Source organism: Pteronotus mesoamericanus, unplaced genomic scaffold, assembly GCF_021234165.1.
Source record: "Pteronotus mesoamericanus isolate MK-2021 breed Mesoamerican mustached bat unplaced genomic scaffold, CSHL_Meso_final contig_1173, whole genome shotgun sequence".
NCBI lineage: Eukaryota > Metazoa > Chordata > Mammalia > Chiroptera > Mormoopidae > Pteronotus > Pteronotus mesoamericanus.
This window is the reverse complement of record NW_026555032.1, coordinates 1144465-1154502: the sequence shown is the minus strand read 5'-3', so window position 1 is coordinate 1154502 and position 10038 is coordinate 1144465. Positions and strand designations below refer to the sequence as shown.

The 10038-nt window shown below is 35.5% G+C and overlaps 1 protein-coding gene across 3 annotated transcripts in view; it reads left to right on the top strand.

Moving 5' to 3' along the window:
* The first annotated feature begins 510 nt into the window (after nt 1–510).
* MAP3K19 (mitogen-activated protein kinase kinase kinase 19) overlaps nt 511–10038 on the top strand; it is a 40193-nt gene continuing 30665 nt past the window's right edge. For 2 of the 3 annotated variants that reach the window (XM_054581971.1, XM_054581981.1), the window contains exons 1-2: nt 526–547; nt 2666–2778. In XM_054581971.1, coding sequence (XP_054437946.1) covers nt 526–547; nt 2666–2778 — 135 coding nt within the window. Of the gene's footprint in view, nt 548–2665; nt 2779–10038 lie in introns of all 3 variants that reach the window. The other variant, XM_054581962.1, reaches the window with a different exon arrangement.

Here is a 10038-nt window from a genome sequence, read left to right as displayed (position 1 = left end):
AATTCTATGCTGTTATACTATTTTGAATGATAAAAGAATTTGGTGTTAGCATTAGGAAAAAAGATATATCGAAGAAGTAAGCAGTTAGCTAAAACATTGGAAAGGAAAAGAATGAAGTCAACTCTTTGGAATGATAAATTAATGCTTTATCAAGACATTTTTATCTTTGTTTAATTTACACATCAGTACAAAAATTTTTCTGCAAATATTAAGATGTTTTTAGAATGGGAGTGGGAATAAGATATATAGCATATTCTTTTTATTTAAACATCTTGAAGAATTGCCACTTTCCCACATATTTTGAAGTCATTATACCCAAACTTATAAGATTACTTTTATTTACTTGATGTCAATGTTTTTCCTTCCATGTTCATTTTCTTTTTCAACAGATTTAACTAAATAATCTTTGATGTTGATTCTATTCCCCTTAGAGATCCTAAACTCTGTGATTTTAGTGGAAAATCAGCAATACATTATGTGTCACAAATAAAGAGTCTTAAGAAACAGCAGTTATTGGACATTCTAATGAATTCTATGCCAAAACCAGGTAAATATTTATATTCCACTCTCAGATTTTCCCAACTATGAGAGCCTTATAGAAATCTCTCTTTTTCTACATGTATTTGATGGATCCACTTAAAGAAATCTAGCCAACAACTATTTCTTGAGCACTGTCTGAAAGGCCATGGCTAGGTTCTCTGAGGAATGCAAAGAATTCTAAGATGTGGTCCAAACTTTTGAAAGTGTTGAGTATGGTCAGGGATACATCACATAAGTCAGAGGAGAAAGAACTTAGGAACTTGAAAGGGGAAAAGGAACTTATCGTGGTTCTTGAATGCTGGATAAGGTATGGTAGGAAGAAAAAAAGAGGGAAGTTTTGATATAGTTGGGAGAGAGAGTCTGAGCAAAGACATAGTGACAGCCACAGCAAAAGGCATAATGAAAAATAATGCCACTGAGCAACATGTGACTTTGTGAAACCTGATTGACTTTATTGCTTGATTGGCTTTTTATTTGAAGCTTCTGGGCAGGAAACAATGTATACCTAAAAAAGATTTCATGGAGGAGGTGAGACCCCCTCCATGAGACTTTGGTCCTTGAAAATGATAAGATTTGAATTTGTGAAGCAGAGGCTCCATGCCGTAAGAAAACGTGGTTATCCTAGGGCCAAACAGGAGACTAGAACCAAAAGTTCATGCCAGGAGAAAGAAACACATAACATCAGATACCTAAAGAAACTGGCTCTATTGAGGACCCATTAAATGTAAAGCTGAGGATTTTTTTTTCTATAAAATAGGATAACTGAAGAATTCTGAACCAGAGAATGATGAAACCCATATTTTAGGAAAATTAACCTGTTTTTATTGTGTAGGATGGATTCAAAGAAAGAGGCTCATGGCAGGGAGTTCGATTAAGAAAATATAGAACTGTCCATGTGTGGTGATAAGAACCAGGAAAAGAGTCCTTGGACAAGGTGTGGTAGTGGGTTTGAGAGGTGCTGGATGTGGTCAGTTTAGTAGATATTATGAAAGAGGAATTCACAGAACTTGATGTAAAGCTGATAGAGGAGACACAAAGACAAAACTTGAGAAAGGGTTGCTTCAAACATGATTCTGAAGTTTCAGCCCTGGGATGAGGGGAGATGGAAAGACAATCAATAAACTAAAAGAACACTAGTTTGGTGAGGATATTGAAGACAACGAGTTCTTAAACAATGGATTGATGGAACCTCTGCACTTTGAAGTAACAATTTTCTGTAGGACAGAGTTTCCAGGAAAGGACAGGTTGATATGTTAGTCTGGGAGTTCTCTACACAAAGAAGATTGTGAGGACCTGAGAGTGAATAAGATCACTGAAGGACTGAAAATGGTGAGGAAATTGCAGGAAACTGAGCCAAGGAGGTACACCCACAGTCAGAGAGTGGTGTGCACATAGGGTCTCAGTGGAGTTAGAGAGGGAGGAGGAAAATTGGGAGAGAATTGCAACAGGAGTAAATGGAAACACCAGATTAGAAGAGAGGATACAAAGCAGATGTGGTAAGGAAGTGGGAAGTTTCAATGGCCAGATAGAGGCAGAAGATAGACTACAAAGAGTAAAGAAGAAAAATATGGTGAAGAAATAGAGGGTCTAAGTATAGATCACTTGTTCAATTTTGTTTCAGTTACAAGATAAATGGAATGGCCATTGGAAGAGGAAGAGGTTTTCATCCAAAAGCCCATGCTTATTTGAAGAAATGTTAAGCTAGCAGGAAGGGGATGAATATGAAAACAGTATCCTCAGGAACAAACTGGGAATTCACTGTTGGTTGTTCAAACTTTGTCAATTTAATGTGGCTTCAGTGCTAGACAGAATGTGTGCTCACAGTAGCTGAATGTTTTTACCTTTGGCAACTAAAAAGCAAATGCAATTTCCAGCCCATTGTTAGGGGTTTCGCTTAGCAACTTTGCCTAATTTAAAAACAAAAACCCATTCATTCTGTGGATTCACTTTTCTCACATCTCTTTCCGTGAAAATTATCCCCTGCAGCTTCATGAAGATCCCAGACCACTATTTCAGGAAAATCTTTGACAAAATAGAACTTATTTTAAAATGAAGAACTAGATCTTCCTGTGAAATTGCTGGAGATGAGTCTTATCAAAACATGTCATCATGTTTCTTTTGGCAGAAAGACATGCTGAATCATTGTGTGACATTGGTCATGATACAATCTCTTCTCCAACTGATGTGACAGTTACTAAAAACCAAAATATACTCTTGCAAAGCGTCAGCAGCAGTGAGGTAAGGTGCTCTCTCTAAAGAAACCAACAAAAAATGGATAACCTACTCCATCTATTGCTTCATTTGTGTTGCTTAAATATTTTATAACAATTATATACTATGGTTATATTTTAATATAATCATAAAGAAATTTAAAGCACAAAAAATATGACATTCTTCTTTGAGTTTAATTGTGGAACAGAAATTAGCTAGTCAACTCTCAGTCTTATGTAGTGGGTGTATATGTGTGCATCTAATAGCACAAAATATTGTTGCAGCCATACTAAATTTAAAAAGTGTAGCTTGTTTTTATGGATGTTAACATGGAAAAGGAGAAGATCATGAATCTGAGCATGTCAAATTCATCACAGGGTACCACAAAAGAGATGCCTCCTTTGTCCTTAGTAATCAGTCACCTCCTGTCTGTGATGAATGACTCCACAAAAAAATCCCTCATAGTACAGTAGCAGTACTAGTAACAAAGATTGTGATCCATAGAAAACTATGGTAATGACACACAACAAACTGGTAACAGTGGTGGTCTACAAGGAAAGAAGTACAGATGGACTTTACACTGTGTCCTTATTTGTACCTTTTGAATCTTTATAAAATTAACATAGTCCAAACAGTTACAAATATTACTACCCAATATTTTACTGATTAGAAAAATATGGCTACAAAATTGTTTATTTTTAAAAGTTAATGAGGTATAGACTATAATATTTATAAACAATAAGGAGTTTTGGAGATGGTAGAGTAAACATATTTCAGTCACTTTTGCCTATCAAAAATCATCCCATAACAAAAAAGAAATTTTTTTTAAATTGTTTCCTAAACCTTTTATTTTAAAATAATTATAGATTCATGAGAACTTACACGTAGAGGTCCTTTGTATCTTTCATCAGCTTCCCCCAACGTGACCTATTATTGTAAAGATAGTACATTAGGCAAACTAGAACATTGACATTGACACAATACTAGACCATAGATGTCATTTGGATTTCCCTAGTCTTTGCACACATGCCTTTCTCTTTCTCTTTTTTTTTCTGCTTGTGTGTGTCTGTGTGCAGAGTTCTATGACATTTTATCCCCCAAATCACCACAATCAGGATACAAAACTGTTTTGTCAGCACAAAGTAATCCCCTCCTACTACCATCTTTATAACTGTAACACAACTCCCTTCCCTAACCCCTGGCAACTACCGATCTGTTCTCCATCTCTATAATTTTTATCATTTGGAAAATGTCATACAAATGGAATTGTCATACATGTAAGTGTGTGAGATTTGCTTTTTCTATTCAGCATAATGCTCTTGAGATAGATCCAAGGCATGTGTGTCGATAGTTTGTTTGGATCACTAAGTAGTATTCTACGATACTGATATCCCAGTTCATTTAGCCATTCACCATTGAAAAACATTTAGTGTGTTTCCAGTTTAGGGCTCTTAAAAATAAGACTACTACAAACATTTGTGTACAAATTTTTATGCATACATATGTTTTCATTTCTCTGGGATACGTGCCCAGGAGTCCAATTACTAGGTCATATGTATGGTAAATGTATGTCTAACTTTTTTTTTTAAAAAAGCCAAAATATTTTCTAGAGTGACTCTACTATTTTATATTCCCACCAGCAATAAATGGGAGATCCACCTTGTCAACATTCGGTATTTTTTTAAAAATTTTAACCATTCTGATAATTGTGTCGTGATATCTCATTGTGGTTTTAATTTGTATTTCCCTAATGACCAATGCTGAATATTTTTCATGTGTTTATATACCATCAGCATTAATCATCTGTTTAAGTCTTGTTTATTTTCTAATTGAATCATTCATTTTCTTATTGTTGGGTTTAGAGAATTCTTTTTATCTTGGATGTATAATTTACAAATTTTTTTTGCTCTTCAGTAAGAAAAACTTGGCTTGCTTTCTTCACCCTTGTTATAAAATAATGCTTATTTTTCAATTATATTTGGTATACAATATTGTATTAGTCTCAGGTGTACAACCAGTGATTAGACATTTAACTTATGAAGTGATCACTCTATATACCATAGTACCCATCAGACACCATATATAGTTATTACAATATAATTGACTATATTCCCTATGCTGTACTTTACAATCCTGTGACTACTTTTATAACTTGCAATTTACACATTTTAATCTCTCCACCTTTTTCATCATCTCCCCTATGGGTCCCCATCTCCCAACCATCAAAATATTCTCTGTATCTATGATCCTGTTTCAGGCCTGCCTGTTTTTTTATTTTGTTTTTTGGATTTTACATATAAGTGAAATCATATGGTATTTGTTTTTCTCTGTTTAACAATATTATTTTGCTTTGCACCATACATTCTGGGTTCAACCATGCCATCGCAGATGGCAGGATTTCATTTTTTCCCCCTAATTATTATTTTTTATTGCTGTTCAGTTACAGTTTTCCCAATTTCCCCTGCATTACACTCCTTTGCCATACCCACCCCCAACTACCCACATTAAATCCTCCCACCCCCATGATGTCTTTGTCCATGGGTCCTTTATACATGTTCCTTGACTTGACCCTTCACCTCCTTTCTCCCAATATCTCCCCCTCCCCTCTGGTCACTGTCAGTTAATTCTTTACTCCCACATCTCTGGTTCTATTTTGCTCACTAGTTTTGTTGATTAGGCTCCACTTATAGGTGAGATCATGTATTTCACTTAGCATAATACTCTCCAGTCCCATCCATGGAAGACAGGATTTCCTTCTTTCTTTCTGCTGTATAGGATTCCATTATATAAATGTCCCATAGTTTTTTGACCCACTCATTTACTAATGGGCACTTAGGCTGTTTCCAGCACTTAGCTATTGTAAATAATGCTGCTATATGAACACTGGGGTGCATGTCTTTTTGAATTGGTGATTTGGGATTTTTAGAGTATAATCCCAGCAGTGGAATTGCCATATCAAAAGGCAGTTCCATTTTTAGTTTTTTGAAGAAACTCCATACTGTTTTCCACAATGGCTGCAGCAGTCTGCATTCCTGCCAGCAGGGTATTCGGGCTCCCTTTTCTCCATGACCTCACCAGCACTTGTTGTTTGCTGATTTGTTAATGATAGCCATTCTGACTGGTGCGGGGTCTTGTGAGTTCTTTCTATATTTTGGAGATAAAACCCTTGTCTGACTTGTCACTGGCCAATATGTTTACCTATATGGTTGGTTTCCTTTTCATTTTGCTGATGTTTTCTTTAGCAGTGCAGAAGCGTTTTAATTTGATGTAGTCCCATTTGTTTATTCTTTCCTTTATATCCCTTGTTGTAGGGGATATATTGGTAAAAATATTGCTGTGTTGAATATCTGAAATTTTCTTGCCTATGTTCTCCTCTAAGACTTTTATGGTATCATGGCTTATATTTAAGGCTTTTATCCTTCTTGAGTTTATTTTTGTGTATCTTATAAGTCGGTGGTCAAGTTTCACTTTTTTGCATGTGGGTGTCCAGATCTACTAACACCATTTGTTGAAGAGGCTATTTTTATTCCATTTTATGTCGCTTCCCCCTTTGTTGAATATTAATTGACCATAGAGACTTGGGTTTATTTCTGGACTGTCTATTCTGTTCCATTGATCTGTGTGTCTGTTCTTATGCCAGTACTAGACAGTTTTGATTACAGTGGACTTGTAATACAGTTTGATATCAGGTATTGTGACCACTCCTACTTTGTTCTTCTTCCTCAAAATTGCTGAGGCTATTCAGGATCATGTATGATTCCATATAAATTTTTGAAATTTTTTTCTGTACATGTGAAATATGTCATTGTTATTTTAATAGGGATTTCATTAATTCTATAAATTGCTTTGGGTAGTACGGACACTTTGATGATGTTAATTCTTCCAATCCATGAACATGGTATATACTTCCATTTATTTGTGTCTTTCTTAATTTCTTTCTTCAGTGTTGTGTAGTTTTCTGAGTGCAGGTCTTTTGCCTCCTTGGTTAAGTTTATTCCTAGATACTTTATTTTTCTGGTTGCTATAGCAAATGAGATTTTTCTCCTGGATTCTGTTTCTGATAGTTGATTGTTGGGTACAAAAATGCCTTTGATTTCTGAATATCTACTTTATATCCCGCTCTTTTGCCAAATTCACTTATTAGGTTGAGTAGTTTTTTGGTGGAGTCTATAGGGTTTTTTATGTACTCTTGTACTCTATCGTGTCATCTGCAAACAATGACAATTTTACTTCCTCCCTCCCAGTTTGGATGCCTTTTATTTCTTTTTCTTGTCTGATTGCTGTGGCTAGGACTTCCAATACTATGTTGAACAGAAGTAGTGAAAGTGGACAACCTTGTCTTGTTCCCAATCTTAGTGGGAAAGCTTTTAGTTCTTGCCCATTGAGTGTGATGTTGGCTGTAGGTTTCTCCTATATGGCCTTTATTATATTGAGGTATGCTCCCCCAACTCCCATTTGCTACATGTTTTTATAATAAGTGGGTTCTGTACCTTATCAAATACTTTTATACATCTATGATATGATCATGTGGTTTTTGTCTTTCCTTTTGTTTATGTGATGTATTACATTTATTGATTTGCAAATATTGAACCATCCTTGCATCCCTAGGATGAATCCCACTTGATTATCATGTATAATTTTTTAAATATATTGCTGGATGTGATTTGCCAATATTTTGTTGAGGATTTTAGCATCTATGTCCATCAGTGATATTTATCTGTAGTTTTCTTTCTTTGTTGTGTTTTTATCTGGTTTTTGGATTAGGATGATGCTGGCCTCATAAAAAGAGTTTGGGGGACTTCCCTCTTCCTGGATTTTTTGAAATGCTCTGAGAAGGATAGGGCTTAGCTCTTCCTTAAATGTTTTATAAAATTTCCTGTGAAACTGTCCAGTCCAAGGCTTTTCTGTGCTGGGAGTTTTTGTTTTTGTTTTCCCCTTTTTCTTTTTCTTTTTTTTAATATATGGGTAACCTGGGGACCCACCACTTGTGATTGGTGTGTGAAGTGAGGGGCAGCCTTGTGAGACTGAGCCCTTAACCTGTGAGAACTGATGTTAACTAAAGGTAAACAATGTCAGAATTTATTTGAATTGTAGAAGATGCAGTCAGTGTCCATCAGAGAACTGAGTTGCTGTAGGAAAAAACCTAAACATTTGGACACATGAGCGTTGGAAGTAGAGCATGTAATGGAGAAAGCCATTTTCCTTTTTCAACTTCTGGATCCAATATTTATAATGAATCTTTATTTTTTTCCCCAATTCGCCAGTTGTAAACTTAATGCTGTCCTCCCTCTCTTCTCTCCTCCTCTCCCCTCTACAGATATCCATATCCTATTTCCTGGAAGCTGTGACTATTACCTTGTATGGCAAAAGGGACTTTGCAGATGTGATTAAGAATTTTGAGATGGGAGGTTAGCCTGGATTATCCAGGTGGTTCCAATGTAATCACAAGGGACTTTGTAGGAGAGAGGCCACGTGATGATGGACACAGATTCAAGTGATTGTGCCAGGATTTTTTAAATTACTGCTTAAATTTCACTAGCTGTCATCAGTCTGTTGAGGCTTTCTACTTCTTCTTGATTCAAGTTTGAAAGATTATGTGTTTCTAGGAATTTGTCCATTTCATCCAGGTTTTCAAATTTCTTGGAGTATAGTTGTTCATTGCAATTTCTTACAATCCATTGTATTTCTGTGGTATTAATTGTAATTTCCCTACTTTCACTTCTGATTTTATTTATTTGGGTCTTCTCTATTTTTTTCTTGTTGAATCTGATTAAAAACTTGTCAATTTTTTTATTATTTTTTTCAAAGAATCACCTCCTGGATTTATTGATCTGTTGAATCATTCTTTTAGTCTCTGTGTCATTTAATTCTGCTTTAACTTTGATTATTTCCTTCCTGCTACTCACTCTGGGTTTAGTTTTTTGTTGTTCCTCCAGTTCTTGTAGATGGAGGGTTAGAGTGTTTATTTGAAATGTTTTTACCTTTTCTATGCAGGCCTGTATTTCTATGAGCTTCTCTCTCAGGACTGTCTTTGCTGTATCCCATGCATAGGTCTTGGGTTGTGGTGTGTTCATTTTCATTTGTTTCCAGAAACTTTTTGAATTCTTCCTTGATCTCATTATTAACACATTCATTGTTTAATATCATGTTATTCAGTCTCCGTGAATTTGAGTGTTTTTGAGTTTTTCCCTTGAGGTTGGTTTCTAGTTTCAAGCCCTTGTGGTCTGAGAAAATGCTTGCTATGATTTCAATTTTCTTGAATTTGTCGAAGCTTGTTATGTGCCTTATAATGTGGTCTGTCTTTGAAAATGTTCCATGTACATTTGAAAAGAATGTGTATTTTGCTTCTTTGGGATGAAAGGTTCTATATATATCAGTTAAGTCCCTTTTATCTAGTGCGTCATTCAGTGCCACAATATCCTTATTGATATTTTGTTTGGAAGATCTATTTATAGTTGACAGTGGGGTGTTAAAATCTTCTACTATCAGTGTGTTGATGTCTATATCTTTCTTGAAGTCCTCCAAGATTTTCCTTATATATTTTTGAAGTCTATTTTGTCTTATATCAGTATTACTGTCTCTTGCTTGAAATATTTTTTTTCCAACCCTTCACTTTCAGTCTGTGTAGGTCCTTTGTTCTGAAGTGGGTCTCTTGTAGGCAGCATATGTGTGGGTCACGTTTTCTTATCCATTCAGCTACCCTCTATCTTTTGTTGGAGCATTTAATCTATTTACCTTTAAAGTTATTGATAGGTACTTTATTCATTGTCATTTTACCTCCTTTGTACCTGTGTTCCTCTCTTTCTTGCTCGGTTTCTTCTTCTTCTTAAAACAGTCCCTTTAGCATGTCTCACAATGCTGGTTTGGTGAAGGTGTATTTCTTTAGCCTTCTTTTGCTTGGAAAACTTCTTATTTCACCTTTCATTTTAAATGAGAGCTTTGCTAGGTAGAGTAGTCTTGGTTGCAGGCCTTTGCTCTTCATTACTTAGAATATTTCTTGCCATTCCCTTCTGGCTTATAGTGTTTCTGTTGAGAAATCAGCTGCTAGCCTTATTGGAGCTCCCTTGTATGTTACTTCCTGTTTGTCCCTTGCTGCTTTTAAGATTCTCTCTTTGGCTTTAAATTTTGCCATACTAATTATCATGTGTCTTGGAGTGGGCCTCTTTGGGTTCATCTTGATTGGGACCCTCTGGGCTTCCTGGACTTGTGTTATTTTTATTCTCCTCAAATGAGGAAGTTTTCCATAATTACTTTTTCAAACAGGTTTTCTATTCCTTGCTCCTCTTC